The sequence below is a fragment of the Babylonia areolata genome, chromosome 7 (genome assembly GCF_041734735.1).
Source record: "Babylonia areolata isolate BAREFJ2019XMU chromosome 7, ASM4173473v1, whole genome shotgun sequence".
Lineage (NCBI taxonomy): Eukaryota > Metazoa > Mollusca > Gastropoda > Neogastropoda > Buccinidae > Babylonia > Babylonia areolata.
Genome location: NC_134882.1, coordinates 44,199,925 through 44,216,029, shown reverse-complemented (window position 1 = coordinate 44,216,029; position 16,105 = coordinate 44,199,925). Strand labels below are relative to the sequence as shown.

Sequence of the window (16,105 nt, the reverse complement as noted above, 5' to 3'; positions counted from 1 at the left end):
AACAGTCCTTGACAGCTGATAAACGATTTCAGCAAGCATAAACATTAACCCCATCTGCTTCTTTTTTGTTGACCAAACTGCCAGTCACAGTGAGAGGTTTCTTCCACTCTAGAAATTATCTTGTTGTTTTTTTGTTGTTGTTTTTTTTGGTTTTGTTTTTTGTTTCAGCTTTGGGTTCTTGGGTGTTTTTTTTCGTTTCTGCTTTGGGTTCTTGGGTGTGTTTTTTTTCAAATTCCGTTTAAGAAAAGACAGTTATTGATGACCCACAATGTGTGTGTGTGTGTGTGCAGACTTGCCGTACAGTGCACGTGCAGCACTGACACGGGAGCCGCTGGCCATGAGCCGTCTGCTGGATTACCACATCGCCAAGAGCAAGCTGCTGGAAGACAAGATGATCGGGGCCATGGAGCTGGAGACCGGACTGTCCGCCAAGATCAAGGTCACCATCTTCAGAGGGGTATGTTGGTGACAGTCTCATCTGGGTTCGAATCCCGGCCGTGCCCTTTCTGCTATGTTTGACTGGAGTATCATTCGGTTGAGACGATAAACCGATTTCCCGTGTGCAGGTCTGACTAAACGTGTTGGGTTGTGCAGCTGGTCGGGTATCAGCCCAGTAGATGTGGTGTAACGTACGTGGATTTGTCCGAATGCAGTAATGGCTCTTTGAGAAACTGAAACTGAAACTCGTGTGGGTGGGAGGTTCTTGCTCTGGTTGCTGCGTCATTTACGTGGTGTTCAACAGGGTCTGTTTTTGTGCAACATAAGATACCACCTTAAAAAAAAAGAACAACTACTGAGGACACAAATTACTTAGTCAAGGAGCCAAGAGGGGTTGAGCCCTCCTTCCATGGAGTGGAGACGACCACATCCATACAATGACAAGTCTCATCAAAAATACAGTCTTGCAGTGCGCTATAAATCATGTTATGATTATGTTAATGTGCTTGCAGTGTGTTATAAATCATGTTATGATTATGTTAATGTTAACTGTCTTCGAATGAGTGAAGGGCATTGATAGTGATAGACCTGTACAGTGTGTGGGAAGGGGCGGTCATAGTGGCGTTGAGTTGCATAAGATGCGTACTGTGTAGTAAGTAAATGTGTGTTTTGCCCACATTACCCCTGTGTGCAGGGCGTAGCGATTGACACAGCCAAGGCAGTGGGTCCTATACGTCAATGCGACAAGGCTTCCATACAGAAGATCGACAAGGTCCTGGTGCCTGCAGAAGACACCCTCATGGACCTCATCAATCAGAACAGGGACCTCAGGTAGGTGTGTCTGTCAGGCTGAAACTTTGTGGCCTTGTTGACAGCTTGCTTGTTCAAGATGAAGTCTGTTTTATGTCAAGCAGTTGTGTCTGTCATGCTGAAACTTTGTGAAGGTGACCTTGTTGACAGCTTGCTTATTGAAGATGAAGTCTCTCTCGTCTGGTCGTTAGTCGTGCTGATGAGAACCCAAGAGCTGGAAGCTGACGGAATCGGCTTCATGTTGTGAAGGGGCTGCAGTTTTGTCTGCCTCCCTTCAGAAGACTGAATGGCAGTGTGGTACTAGTTTTTCGGAGGAAATGATACACGAATGTCCTACATGTGCCATAACAACAACAAAAATTATCAGGGGCAAAACTGTGTAGAAAATTCAGTATTGAAAAGAAAAGAACGAACAGCAACAAAAAAGCACTGGTTGCACAATGTATTTTGTATTCAGCATGTTACAGAAATGAGTACTGTACAGCCCTGAATGAGTTCCTTGTACACCTCTGTGTGTTCAGCTTTTTCCAGCAAGCGATGGAGACGTCTGGAGTGTCAGAAATGTTGCTGACAGAGGGTCGTTACACAGTGCTGGCCCCTACCAACAAGGCCTTCACGTACCTCAACCAGTGGAGACTGGACAAGATGATGAACAACCCTAAGAGACTGGAAAAGGTCTATCAGTGACTGTGTGTGACGGTACTTGTAAACATCATCTGTTGATTTGTGGCTGTTGACTTCCCCAAGAGGCTGGAAAAGATCTTTCAGTGACTGACTGTACTTATACATCATCTGTTGATTTGTGGCTCTTAACTACCCCAAGAGACTGGAAAAGGTCTGTCATTGACTGACTATACATCATCTGTTGATTTGTGGCTGTTGACTACCCCAAGAGACTGGAAAAGGTCTGTCATTGACTGACTATACATCATCTGTTGATTTGTGGCTGTTGACTACCCCAAGAGACTGGAAAAGGTCTGTCATTGACTGACTATACATCATCTGTTGATTTGTGGCTCTTAACTACCCCAAGAGACTGGAAAAGGTCTGTCATTGACTGACTATACATCATCTGTTGATTTGTGGCTCTTAACTACCCCAAGAGACTGGAAAAGGTCTGTCATTAACTGACTATACATCATCTGTTGATTTGTGGCTCTTAACTACCCCAAGAGACTGGAAAAGGTCTGTCATTGACTGACTATACATCATCTGTTGATTTGTGGCTGTTGACTGGGGGTTATTTGTTTTGTTGTTGTTGGTTGTTTTTTGTGGTTGTTTTGGGGGGGTTCATCTTTACTCCCTCCCCATTTCATTGTGCTTCATGTTTGGATTATGATAATTCATGACATAGTGTGTTTTGGTTTGTGTATAGGATTCATAATTAATGACATAGTGTTTCCGTTTATGTATGGGATTCATGGTAATCTATGACAGTGTTTCATGTGTGTGTGGTATTCGTGATAATTGATGACATAGCATGTTTCATTTTGGGCATGGGATACATAATCATTAACAACACAGCGTGTTTCTCTGTGTGTGTGGAATTCATGATAGTTTATGACATAGTGTGTTTCGGTGTGTGTATGGGATTTGTGATAATCAATGACATGGTGTTTCATTTTGTAGGGGGATTTGGGGGGGGGGTTCTTGATAAATAATGACATAGTGTGTTTCGGTGTGTGTATGGGATTCCTAATCATTTATAACTTTCTGTGTTTCAGTTTGTGGACAGGCACATCATCAACCGCATGATCACCAAGTGTGAGATCCCTGACAAAAGCACGTACGGCATCCGGTCAAGACAGGGAGACCTCACTGTCTTCAACTACGACACGCGGGATAAACTGCTTGTCAACGACCTCATCAACATCAAACAGGTAAGGGCCATCACATGACGAGGTCAAGGTCACTTAGTTTCAGGAAAAAAAATCCACAGTGTGTGACCAGCCAGGTAGAGGATGCACGTGAAAGACACCGGTTTTATTCATTGTGTTGTGTTGAAGATCGTCAGGCATGGTCATGTGGACTTGATTCTAGATTTGTGTCATGAAGTATTTGTGTGTGTGTGTGTGTGTGTTTTATTTGCTTTTTGTGTTTTTACTCACTTGTGGTAACAAAGTGAGTCTGTTTAATGGCATGGTGTGTGTGTGTTCGTGGTAAAATTTAAATGTTAGCATTTTCTCGGCCACTACAAGTGGCTTAGGAACCTAAGTTGGCAGGATGGTAGGTATGAATAAGACCTTTAAAGTCATCACTCTTATGATGATCTGGTAAGCAGGGTGAGAGGTCAAGGTTGTTGTTGGCGTCCGTCTGTCTCGGGAGACAATGGAACTCCTGGTTCAGCCAAGAGAGGTCAAGGTCATCATTTGGCAAAATAGAAAAGGCTTGAAAAGGACTGTATACAGTTTTGATCAAACTTAGTCTTGTGACTGGTTAACGGGTATGGCATGGTTCGAAAAAATTCAAAACCAGAGGTTGAAGGTCAAGGTCACAACTTGGCATATATTGATAGGAAATATTTCTTCGTGCAAGAGAGGTCTGTATAATCTTCATCAGACTTTGTACAATGATTGGTCATGGTGAGTTTCTGTTTCAGTTTCTGAAGGAGGCGTCACTGCGTTTGGACAAACCATATACGCTACACCACAATTGCTAGGCAGACGCCTGACAGCTGCATAACCCAGCGCACTTGTCAGGCCTTGAGTGCATGTTGATAATATATTTGTGTACCTATCAGTGAATTTCTTTTTACATAATTATGCCAGAAGACAGCAGTCGTTGCCATGGGTTCTTTTTCAGTGCCCTAAAAGCGTGCAGCACACGGGACCTTGGTTTTATCATCTCATCCGAAAGACTAGACGTTCAGTGTGATTTTCCAGTCAAACTTGGGAGAAAGGGCGAGAGCGGGATTCAAACCCACACCCTCATAAACTTTCTGTACTGGTAGCTGAGCGTCTTAATCATTCTGCCACCTTCCTCCTTATGGTGCCAACACGCTGCCTTCATGGTGAAAACAAAACCAATGAAAAGAAACAAGGTCAAAGGTAAAGGTCACAACACAGCCTATTGGGCAGATGTAAAAGCATCACAGGAATTTGGATTTTCATCCAGTTTTGTGTCTTTTGTCAAATTATCTGTTTTGCGTGGGTTTTTTTTTTTTTATATGATCACTTTGTTGGATTAAGTGCATGTTACAAGTGAGTCTTGAAGGCCTTGACTCTCTTGCTGGTGTGTATGCTGGCATGTTACATGTGTGCGCGTGTGTGCGTGTGTGTATGTGTGTGTGTGTGTGTGTTAAAATCCACAGGCCGACAAGCTGGCAGTGAATGGAGTGCTACACATCATTGATGACGTGATGAAGTGCACGTGTGAACGGGGGATCACCATGTCCGAACGTTACCAGCACAGAACGCGCAGTCGGCGACATTACCATCGCCTGAGGCACTGAGGGGTTGGCGCCGTGTGCTGAGCAAGGTGTACATTTGTTGACTGACGGCTGCACATTGCACGTGTTGACTGGTGTCATGCCCTGGTCTCTTCTTTCCTACCAGGCTGACACTTTGTGGGATGTTTCTGATGCAGTGTGCATCTTGTGATATGGTTCATCAATTGTACATAACAGAAAATGTAATGAAATGTATGTGAGTTCATGTTGCAACAGTTATGTCAAGCTTGTGTAACTCGTGACTTTAGTAAAGTCTTTAAGCAGTACATGCGTTACTAGCGATGTAGTAAATGCACAGGAACACTCAACAGTAAGTTTCTTATACACAGACTTGTGCAGTCTGACAAATGAGTTGATTGCCTCATTGTCCTGCACAATCGACCATACTCAAAGTAGATATATAGAAAGTCCCTGCCTAGCTTAGTTATTTTCATTTTTACAATCAACCACTGTAACCTTCCCTCCACCCTTGGTTTATTTTTTTTTTCAATTACTTAAGGCATTACACATCCAAAGCCTTGGGGTAGTTTGTTATTGGGAATCATAAATTTTGAAATCATCTAGGCATAGTACCTAAAATGTGTGTACATACATATTCACCAGGACAAAGGGAAAACAACACTCAACAGAAAACTGCTGATTTGATGTTGATAAATGTATTGTGATTTGACACAGAAGTGAATACACATACAGATGTGGCTGACATATATGCAGGACAGTGTGTTGAGATATAAATGTGTTGTGATTTGACACAGAAGTGAATACACATACAGATGTGGCTGACATATATGCAGGACAGTGTGTTGAGATATAAATGTGTTGTGATTTGACACAGAAGTGAATACACATACAGATGTGGCTGACATATATGCAGGACAGTGTGTTGAGAAGCAAGTCATCATGTGTGATCACACAAAAAACACCTCACTCATGAGAAAGTCTGAGCACTAGGGTTTGATGTAGGGAAAGCAGCATAAAAAAGTTTTCTGCCATGTACTAATGAGTGACATGCTCTAGTTTTTCCTCCTTTTGTTTGGTTCAAAAGGTCAGTATTTCTGTGAATATATATGTTTGCTTGTTTGTATTGTAAATGGCATTCACCAAACATACCTCTTAAGTTTAACCATGTCTGCCCGTCCCATGCTTGTTTTTCACATGGTTCTAGAGTGAGGTGCATATTCCTGAATATGCATGGAGGTAAGAAAACGAGTCTGTTTGTAATGCTTGTTTTATTTGCATCAGTTATGTACATAACACTCTTAAGTGCTTCTTCTGCTTGAAAATGTTTATTCTGTTATGTAGTTATTTTAGACTGAAATGGCAGCTTTGATCATTTTAATGAAAAATGTATGCAAATGTTTGTTCTTTTACATGGAGAGTATGTTGGGGTAGCTGGTTGTTTGATGGAGGTAACTTTTTTTCTTTCTTTCCTAGATAACAGTGTAATATATTTTGCTTAGATATGGACAAGTCTGAATGACTTGGAATACAGGATGACCTGGTAGATGCCTTTATATCAACAATATTCTAAAAACTGTCTTTTTTTTTATATGTGTATTTCCTCGTTTTAAATAATAAGTTGCTCAGTGTCTGTGTTGTATAAACTTGTTCAGTGTATTGCCATTTACATTTGTGAGAAAATAATGGCAGAATATAAAAGAGCTTTTTTTTGTTTGTTTGTTTTCTTCAAAAAATCTGTCTTGATTCTTGTTATATATGTTTCTTCTTCTCCTGCAATATTGGGCTCCAACTCACATGTTCATATCTAAGACTGGGCTTTTACACATGCTGCTGTTTTTACCCTGCTGTGTAGGTAACCATACTCCTTTTTTTTCAGTAGTGTAAGAACAATGAGTTTACTGCTCAGAGGCAAGTCTGAAGACTGTCTCAAATATGGAGATGAGCAGTCACTGTAAATGGAAGGGAACGAAGTATTAAACCTGTTTCCATTTACAGATTGATTCTTTCAATGACACTTTAGATGGCCTTATTTTAATATGAACGTGAGGATATATTGGTTTCTATGGCCAGGATTTTGTTTTGTTCATGGAAAGTTATCAAAGTGATAGACACTATCGTAATAACTCAAAAAGATCTTGGCCAGAGAGACTAACAGAAAATAATCAGGTTTTTCACAGCATATACCTTAAATTGCTTCACATGTGTGCAGAATGCTGATGTCACTTGACATTAGACAGTAACTGTCACCAGAGTTGTCAACAAACTATATGTGGAATAAAAAATAATAATAATAAATGCTGTAAAGTACTTTTCAGTTATTTGTACACAGGTGGGTTTTTTCTGGTTCTGCTGAGTGCATACCATGAAAAAGTTTTCAAGGTGATCTCTGCAAAAGTTACTGTGTTCTTTTTTTTCCTTTCATATTGTACTGATTTACTTACAAATTGCAACAATTTGCTGATCAAGCAAAGCTGAACTGCTGAATTTCATGTGTAAAACTGGTTTGCTTGTTCCGTTAAAACTGGCTCAGAATGACAACTAGCTAAAAGTAATGAATTACAGAAGCAGGACACTATTCAATGACAGTGTGTGGATGTACCTGACATATAATTGACTCGGTGATCTGTATTGTAACTTTTAATTACAAAAAAACATGTAACTTTTCATTACAAAAAACAATCAAAAGATGTGGAATTGTTCTTCACATTTGCTTCTGCAGATACCGGAGTGTGGGGTAACTTTTTTTTTCTTTTTTTCTAAGCAGCAAGCCCATCCATCTCTGTGAAGCCTCACTTACTTGACCATTCGAGTTCCCTCAGCTGAGCAACCTCTTGAAATCAGTTTTTCAAGTCTGTATATATAGATACCTCATCAAGCAACCCTTTACCTACCTTACCATGACTAAGAAAATGTCTGTACTGGTTCATCTTCAACATGACATCACCTTGTTTAAATGGAAAGGAGGGGACATCTATCTCACCTAGCCATCATCAAGGAATCCTTCCACGAGGAGGATGAGGCAGAAACCAGGCATCAGAATGGTCCGTGGATCTGCGTACTGGGGGACTGCCAACACTGGTTTCCACTCGGGCAGCTGTAGAATCAATTTTTTATGGAGCCGATCCTATTCTCAAGTGGTGTTCTTAAATGGCTTGTTCTGTTTTTGTGCATATACAGTATTAAATGGCTTGTTCTGTTTCTGAGTACTTCCTGCAAACAAGTGTCAGCACCATCTCTATCAGTATTTAATCGCTAACATGTCTTCCATCATCTCTGGACGCATATAATGACAGTGGTTGCAGCAAGAACAGCAGTGGTCATGGTGCTTCACAGTTTCAGAATTTGGGGTATTCTGATGCCTGGAAATGGAGCCCAAAATCTCAGCTGCCAAGAACTTGGTCTTCACTTGCCTCTGTCCAGCAGGTGAAGGGGTCCCATAAGGTGAAGAGGGACACCATGTCATTGAATGAAGTTCTGCTGCTCAGACACCTGATGGCTTGCTTATCATGAATGCTCATTGCCAACCAAACCTAGCAAAGGTGATTTTCCAGGCTTTAAGGCTCCTGCAATAGAAGCAAAAACAAAAAGATTCTTAAAAGGCAGCTCAGCAGTGTTAACCGGCTGTTCAACATCAGTCGTGTAAGACACAGGAGATGGAGAGGCTTGTTTCCCATGATCTTGTTAAACATGGATCATAAAGTGCTGACACTGAACAGGAAAATGTCCAATACAATCATTTTATTGCCATATTTATGACATTGACATTATCACCACCATACTTAATAATGAACACAAGACTTTTAGACATCTGATTGACAATTTTGCTGTGACTGAATCGTGTATAAATGCTGAACTTTCATCACTTCACACATTATGTACAAACAGGCAATAAGTGTTAACATGCATAGTTCAGTTAATTGTTGAAAAACTTGAGCAGGCACTATTAACTATAAGTACAGGTAACAATTCATATCTGGGTTCATGCACTGCTGTAGTAAAGTTACACCAGTATACACAAAAATGTTCTAATTTTCTGTCATAAAAAATGCTTTCAACACGGCATTTCAGGCATCTTTTACAAATGAATTACAACATAATGTTACTGCACACCGAAATGGATAATAAAAAAAAAATATATTAAACTATTGTCACATGATGCTGTTAAATCCTAATGACCTGGCATACATGACTGGATACAGCACAACACAGATGAATTTCTTATAAAATTCACCCATAATTCACACACAAACCTGTCAGTTCTAACTCTGCACACATTTGAAAAGGGCACCAACAGATCAACCTAAAAAAACAAAGCAAGGCTGTGAGCAAAAAAAACAAAAACTTTTAAACAACTTTTCAGTGTAAATCCAGCATTTTCAAATGCTCAGAACTATATTATTAGGAAAAAAATATCTAGCCAGAATACTGCCAAAAAGTTCTACAACCTCAATATTCAAGGGCTGAGTTAACTATTAAAATTTGTTAAGGTAATCTGACAGAGCTGTATTTCACATAGATATTGGGATTACATTTCCAATGCACAGGGGCTGTACAGTTTTCAAATCTGAACAAAATAAACAAGAGGCAACGATGTCAAGACTGGACCTGCTTTCAACACCACCATAAAGGGATGACTTAAAACTTTTTTGTACCTATACTCTACCAGATTTGGTTGCCATAGAGTATGCTAATGACTGGGTGATTACATATGTTTACACACATGAGCTGAATGAGCATACAAATTGGCAACTGAACACACTTCTTCCCAAGTCACTCCACTTCAAATCAATCATATTTCTGTTTATTATTCATCATCTACCATTCATGTACTTGGGAGTGGCCAAAACACTCTTGCAGCGTTTGCCCAAAACTGTGTCTGGTAATGCGTAGAATGTTCACTGTACCCAGAAAATCCAGGGAAAATGGTGATTAATTGTATTCAGTATGAGAGTATGAACAGGGGTATGACACTAAGCTTGGCAAACAAAGTAATGTAGGGCACCTGCAGCCCAGCCAGTTACAAAGAGAGGGTACATATCTAAATATAACTTACAGTACCAGCCACCTGGTATGAAGCTGGCAGACAGCACTGCCCAGGATGACCAAGGGAAAACACCACAAGTACAATAATACTTCATACACCAGTACAATGACTGGAAGTACTTTCTGTTGGCATCAGGTAGTGCCCAAGAAGATGGTCAACCATTTGTATCCTGAGAAAAATGTCCAAGAATGTCAAGTGCAGTACATGTGCTTTTGACTTACTTTTGATCAGTGTTGTGGTACTTCATAATTTCCAATAAAAAATCCATTATTTTTTGTGCTCAACTCATCTGAAGGTAGGTTACACAGCACCTTAGGCGCAAAGTGATTAAAATATTTTTCTCAAGGATATGTACATGTACACGTTTCCTTACATTTGGGTTGGTTGCCTAATGCCATTACCACACTGACAAAAATGATGCTTCAATACTTTTTTTTTTTTTTTTGTTTCCTAAAAAACGGAGAAGAGCTAAAAGACATGAGATGCATTGTCAGGGATGCTGAAAATGGTGCTGGGGGTTAGCACCTCTGTGGATATTTGAATAATATGATCTGACATCTATGATCAAGACCAGCTTGAGCATTACACATTAAAGTGTAATGTTTTTCTTCTTTAACCCCCATTAACTTGTGCACTTATTTATTCAAAGCCCAAGGGAGAACTTGTGCACTCATCTTCATTAGTACTATGATACCACTTCCACTTTTTTCTTCTGTAGTTCAGTTTGAAAAAGTATTCAAAAAAAAAAAAAACCATCTCTGTGCAATACATAAAACGATAACCATGAATACACTCTAAACAAGTGCACAGTCTAGCAAAGCGGCAATGAATGTTTTCAGGATAAGCTAAACAAAACGCTGCACATATTCACCTTTGTCCTGACATCTGCAGGAACTGAGTCTACCAAACATTCAGGCAAAATACCCATGTTCATGCTACCAGTAACACTCCAGGTGATGAGACCACCGTGGTAACAAATGCTAAAAACAATTTGTGTGGTGAAAAACACCTGCAATCAATTCAACATTTATGCATCACTGTACAGATTCTGCTGGTTAAATGGCCATTGTTCAATAAAAATTCAAAAAATCTAAATCAATTTAAGTGTGGATGAAAATAAAAAGGATTATGCAAGATTATCATGTCATGCTTAAGCTGGAACATGCGTCACTTTATCCTGCTCTTTCATCTTAAAATCTTTTGCAGTAGATTTTTGGCTGCTTTATTCTTTCATTCATTCATATTCTCTCTCTCTCTCTCTCTCTCTCTCTCTCTCTCTTTCACATTCTGATTACAGAAAAGGCACAAGTGCCAAGTCATAAGAAGAGACAAATTACAGCAATTCTGATCACAACAGGTATTCCAGACTCACACTGCACATAATTATGCAGCTAACAATGAAGAACCACCCACATAAACTACCAAATGCATGCTCAGTGCATGTCATATCATTTCAAGAAGCAATTTGAAATAATTCTTGGAGTATGTGCATGACTGATTACTTCAAGTCACAATTTGACACAAGTCTTCCAGGACAGTAAAAAAGCATTCACACACATCTAAACAAGAAAACTGCTGTACACTGACAAAGTGATAGGTGTTCACACACAACTGCTAAAAAACCACATGCACAAATTATGTGTGCGTATGTACACTGGTTTTCATCGTTCCCCTGCTGGAAGAATCCATGAATCCCCAACCCCTTGCTGTGCATTACTGTGTTGAACTCCACAATAATACCGTGCACATGTTGCTGTAGGTGTGTGTCCACTAAGGCACTCCATAGGAGGGCATTCACACTCAACGGAGCAAAAATATAATCCAATACTTTTTAAACAAGTATACAGGGTTACAAATCCTTCAACACTGTGTATAAACATTCACTTTAATACATGTTGTGAAAATGATACATTCCCTCTCATCAGTCCCCAACGCATTCTGAAGATCCTTCATCATTAAAAAGAAAAAAGTGAATCACAAAATAAAGGTCAGACAAGTGAATACTCACTTATCCAATCAGCAGATCCTCAATTTCCAAAACCAGAACACTGGATTATAAGTTTTTTTTAAATCAGCTGATGTCCTTCAACCACCTGTAAACAGATTTTCAACTCATCACTGGAAATTTCCCAAACCAACACACTGTATGTGTGGTGAGTGTACAGATGAACCCTCCAGACAACATGGCCCTTTTTCAATGAACCCCAACATCACAGCCTATAACTTTTCCACTCAGTTGTTTGAACTGGTTCTTTGAGCAACATGCAACAAATACAACCACACAAACATAGTTCTATTTGTTGAATAACAAATTTCCATAGCTCACAGAAACAAGTGCATGCACGTTAAAACTTCTGTGTACTCACACTATTGAAAACCAATTTTATTTAATGTGGTGCAAAAGACAGTTCAAACTAAATACCTTTATAAAGTGCATGACAAATTCCCTAACAGATAAAAAAAAAAATTTTTTTTAACTTTCTGCAGAATCCCCATGTGCTTTTCTTTCCTACAAAGCTGATCCCATGGTGAGATCTTGCAGCTTGCTGGCACAGACTTGGGAGAAAGAGTAATACGCAAAAATACAATGTCCTGATGGAAGTGTCTAAAGGAAATCTGAAAGTCTAACACCGTATGTTTATCTTTCTTTATTTTTTTGGGGGGTGAGTATGACTTGCAACAGAAAGAGCACATACAGATTATTCCCTACTGTTCACCTCACTAAAGTCCCAGCGCATTTTGAGGGGAGGGGTGATTTTTTTTGGGGGGCGGGGGGGGGGGGGGGGGAGTGGGCAGTACAGTAAGTATTCCTTACCATGTTTGTGAAAATGAGACCCACACTTTCCAAACATGCCACACAAAATCCCACACTTCACAAATCAGAGCATTTGTGTAGAAAACTGGCCCATTTCAAGCCATTCAGCAAGATGAGGATAGTTATTTGCTGACCACATGTTTGTTATAACAAATATTCTGAATTTGTTCCACACACTGCCAGTAAAGAACTAGAGAAAATCCTAAAATGTTTGAGCTTGTGAGTCCTTGAGCGAAAGAGTCGTAATTACGAGCTTCAGAAGATGTTTCTGCATCAGTTTTGACACGCAATGCACATCTTGACTTAAGCAGGAAATTGCCATGATTGCAAAATAAATTTCACACATTTGCTTATGTCTCTTAAGTTTTCTATTACTGAACATTCCTTTTTTTACCTCTTGTTTCAGATGCTAAGAAGTGAGGCTAATATCAAAGAAAAAAAAGAATGAAAAAAAAGAGAAAAAAACAACAGCATTAAAGTTTTCAGTCACCCCATGCCCCATACACACCTGTGGACTTGTTTGTAAAAATACCAGTAAATCAAAACAGTACACAATCATACGTTTTTCACTCATTTCACAAGTAACTAATGTACGTAATCCTGAAAATCCATTGAAAAACATAAAGTGGTACCAAACTGTCATAACAAGCCGGAAAAAAAAAAGTGAAACAACAGAAAATGGTAGAAAGGTAGAGCTATAAAAAATAATCATGAACGAGCAACAGAAGAATATATCACATGTTTTAACTGATTCCTGTTATGCAGCGACACTCAGTCAAAAGTAAACTAGCTTGACAAAAAACTCACCATTGTCTGAAGATCTTATGTAAAGGGATGAGTAACTCAGGACTTTTTCATTCCTTCACATAAGATCTTCAAATAATGGTAAGTTATTTGTATCTTGTTCTCTCAGTTGTTACTGCATTATTTAAACTATGAATCCTAAGCTTTCAGAAAATATACACGTTTATATGATTCCTTCGTGTTGTTGGGGTTATGCATAAATTACTGCACTGGCTACAAACAAAGGGTTCAAAATAGCCCACTTGAGATGAGTTAACACCTAAATGAGGTAACTCTGCCCTGTGTTTCTGTGTAAGGCAACAACTGTAAACATCCCATTATCCCTGTGTTTTTGTGTAAGGCAACAAATGTAAGCATCCCATTTGCCCACTATTTTTGTGTGAGGCAACAAAACATCCCACTATCCCTGTGTTTTTGTGTAAGGCAACAACTGTAAGCATTTCACTTTCCCTGTATTATGTTTAAGGCGACAACTGTATGCATCCCATGTTCTTACTTTATCACAAATGTAAAAACTAGTCACTGACAAATGTCTTTCATCATAATTGTGAAAAGTGAGCATCAAATGAGCAACTTTTATAACAATAATGAAACAATCCTGTTTATAAATTACATGCATCATTATCATTCAACTTATGTTTATTAATAAGTTACATGTATCATTATTATTAAACTTTTTCATATTTTTCTCTTGATTTTTCTTGTTTAAAGCTGTACCATTTTTGCAAAATATTAAAACGTCAAGTATGCAGAATACAAATCATAAAAAAAGACTCTTACCTAGCACAAACATCTGAAGCTAAAAATCTGTTTTCAAAGTGATAGTAAAACAGATATGAACATTGAAAGATGCCCATGCATCCAGTTAACCAGTTACAGGGCTGATCTAACAGAAGCACAATAACTGTCACAAAGAGCTTAAACAGAACAGTAAGAAATAAAATATATGCAATCATATGATGCTTTGTTAACACAATCTAACGAAACAATTTATCAGAAACATGATTTGTACCAAGGGTGAGAAAACTCTCAGATATAATTTCCAGCACCATATAACTCCAAAAGTGCAGTAGCCCTACAAAAACACAGTAAGTGTGTTATCAAAAAGAGCTTTTAAACAGTCTAAGTAAACAATTAACTTGAAACTTTTATATCATGGAAGAGAAAGCTTCTCATCAAACACACAACTTTTAAAACAGTAATGATTATTCTAATTTTGAATGTATATATCACTAGTGTGAAACATCTGTCAAACAAACCCCTTTTCCCTTCACTCATGGTGTCAAAACAGACCATCAAACATGAACTGCATCTTCAAAACATGGTAGCTTTTATCACTAGTGCTGGAACATTTTTCCCAACATATCTGTTTAACAATTTTGTGAGAACAGTCATCAGTCCTTTCAGCCTTCTTAACAGCAAACTCGAAAGCGTTCATCCTTCACCAAAACACGCCAAATCAAACTAATGTGACAACAGAGTGTCACACGAAGGACTCTTCACGTTCATCATTCACCAAAACATGCCGAATCAAACTAACGTGACAACAGAGTCACACGAAGGACTCTTCACCACCCTCTGAGTCCCATTCATCAGACAGGTGGTCCATCCCAGCATACTGCATCTGCTCGTTGCTGAAGCGCACCCTCTTGTAGTTGTTGTAGTGACTCATGTCGTACAACTGTGGAATTGAAACATACAAAGTCAGTCATTATGTAGATAGTAGCCACTCATGTCACACAACTGTGGAATTGAAACATATTAAGTCAGTTTCAGTTTCAGTGGCTCAAGGAGGTGTCACTGCGTTCGGACAAATCCATATACGCTACACCACATCTGCCAAGCAGATGCCTGACCAGCAGCGTAACCCAATGCGCTTTGTCAGGCCTTGAGAATAAAATAAAATAAAAATAAAATAAATAAATAAATTTATTTTTTAAGTCAGTCATTATGTAGATAGTAGCCACTTGTACAACTGTGGAATTGAAACATACAAAGTCAGTCATCATGTAGATAGTAACCACTCATGTCGTACAACTGTGGAATAAAAACATACAGTCAGTCATTATGTAGATAGTAGCCACTCATGTCACACAACTGTGGAACTGAAACATACAAAGTCAGTCATTATCTAGATAGTAGCCACTCATGTCACACAACTGTGGAATTGAAACATACAAAGTCAGTCATTATCTAGATAGTAGCCACTCATGTCATACAACTGTGAAATTGAAACATACAAAGTCAGTCATTATGTAGATAGTAGCCACTCATGTCACACAACTGTGGGACTGAAACATAAAAAGTCACAGTCTTTATGTGGAGTGGTAACCTAGAGGAAACACGTCCAAAGAAACAAGAGAATGAGCTCACAGGTTCGAACCCCTAACTCACCTGTATATGCTATCCCTCCAGTAGACCATGAGTGGTGGTCTGGATGCTAGTCATTTGGATGAGATGTAAACAGAAGTCCTGCAAGTAGCATGCACCTAGTGCACATAAAAGAACCCATGGCAACAAAAGGGTTGGCCCCAGCAAAATTCTGTAGAAAAATCCACTTTGCTAGAAAAACAAACAGACTTGCAGGCAGACAAAAGAAAAAGAAAACAAGGGTGACGCTGCACTGTAGCGACACGCTCTCCCCATGGAAAGTGGCCCCAGTTTCACACAGAGAAATCTGATGTGACAAAATGTAATACAGTGCAATACAGTATTTCAATGCACTGGGATCTTGTTTCATGCATGCATATAATCACTCCTCTTCTGCACCTATTTCAAACAGTGA

General features: G+C 39.1%; 2 protein-coding genes across 12 annotated transcripts in view; one reads left to right on the top strand and one right to left on the bottom strand.

Moving 5' to 3' along the window:
- The window catches only part of LOC143284072 (transforming growth factor-beta-induced protein ig-h3-like), a 92,492-nt gene extending 86,128 nt beyond the window's left edge, over positions 1-6,364 (top strand). For all 7 annotated transcript variants that reach the window (XM_076590698.1, XM_076590694.1, XM_076590696.1 and 4 more), the window contains 5 exons: positions 291-457; positions 1,133-1,269; positions 1,770-1,923; positions 2,973-3,128; positions 4,559-6,364. In XM_076590698.1, coding sequence (XP_076446813.1) covers positions 291-457; positions 1,133-1,269; positions 1,770-1,923; positions 2,973-3,128; positions 4,559-4,699 — 755 coding nt within the window. In that variant the 3' untranslated portion in view covers positions 4,700-6,364. The remainder of the gene's footprint in view (positions 1-290; positions 458-1,132; positions 1,270-1,769; positions 1,924-2,972; positions 3,129-4,558) is intronic.
- A 2,016-nt stretch (positions 6,365-8,380) lies between these two features.
- The window catches only part of LOC143284071 (F-BAR and double SH3 domains protein 2-like), a 90,560-nt gene continuing 82,835 nt past the window's right edge, over positions 8,381-16,105 (bottom strand). For 4 of the 5 annotated variants that reach the window (XM_076590692.1, XM_076590693.1, XM_076590688.1 and 1 more), the window contains one exon: positions 8,381-15,001. In XM_076590692.1, the coding sequence (XP_076446807.1) occupies positions 14,873-15,001 (129 nt within the window). In that variant the 3' untranslated portion in view covers positions 8,381-14,872. The remainder of the gene's footprint in view (positions 15,002-16,105) is intronic. The other variant, XM_076590691.1, reaches the window with a different exon arrangement.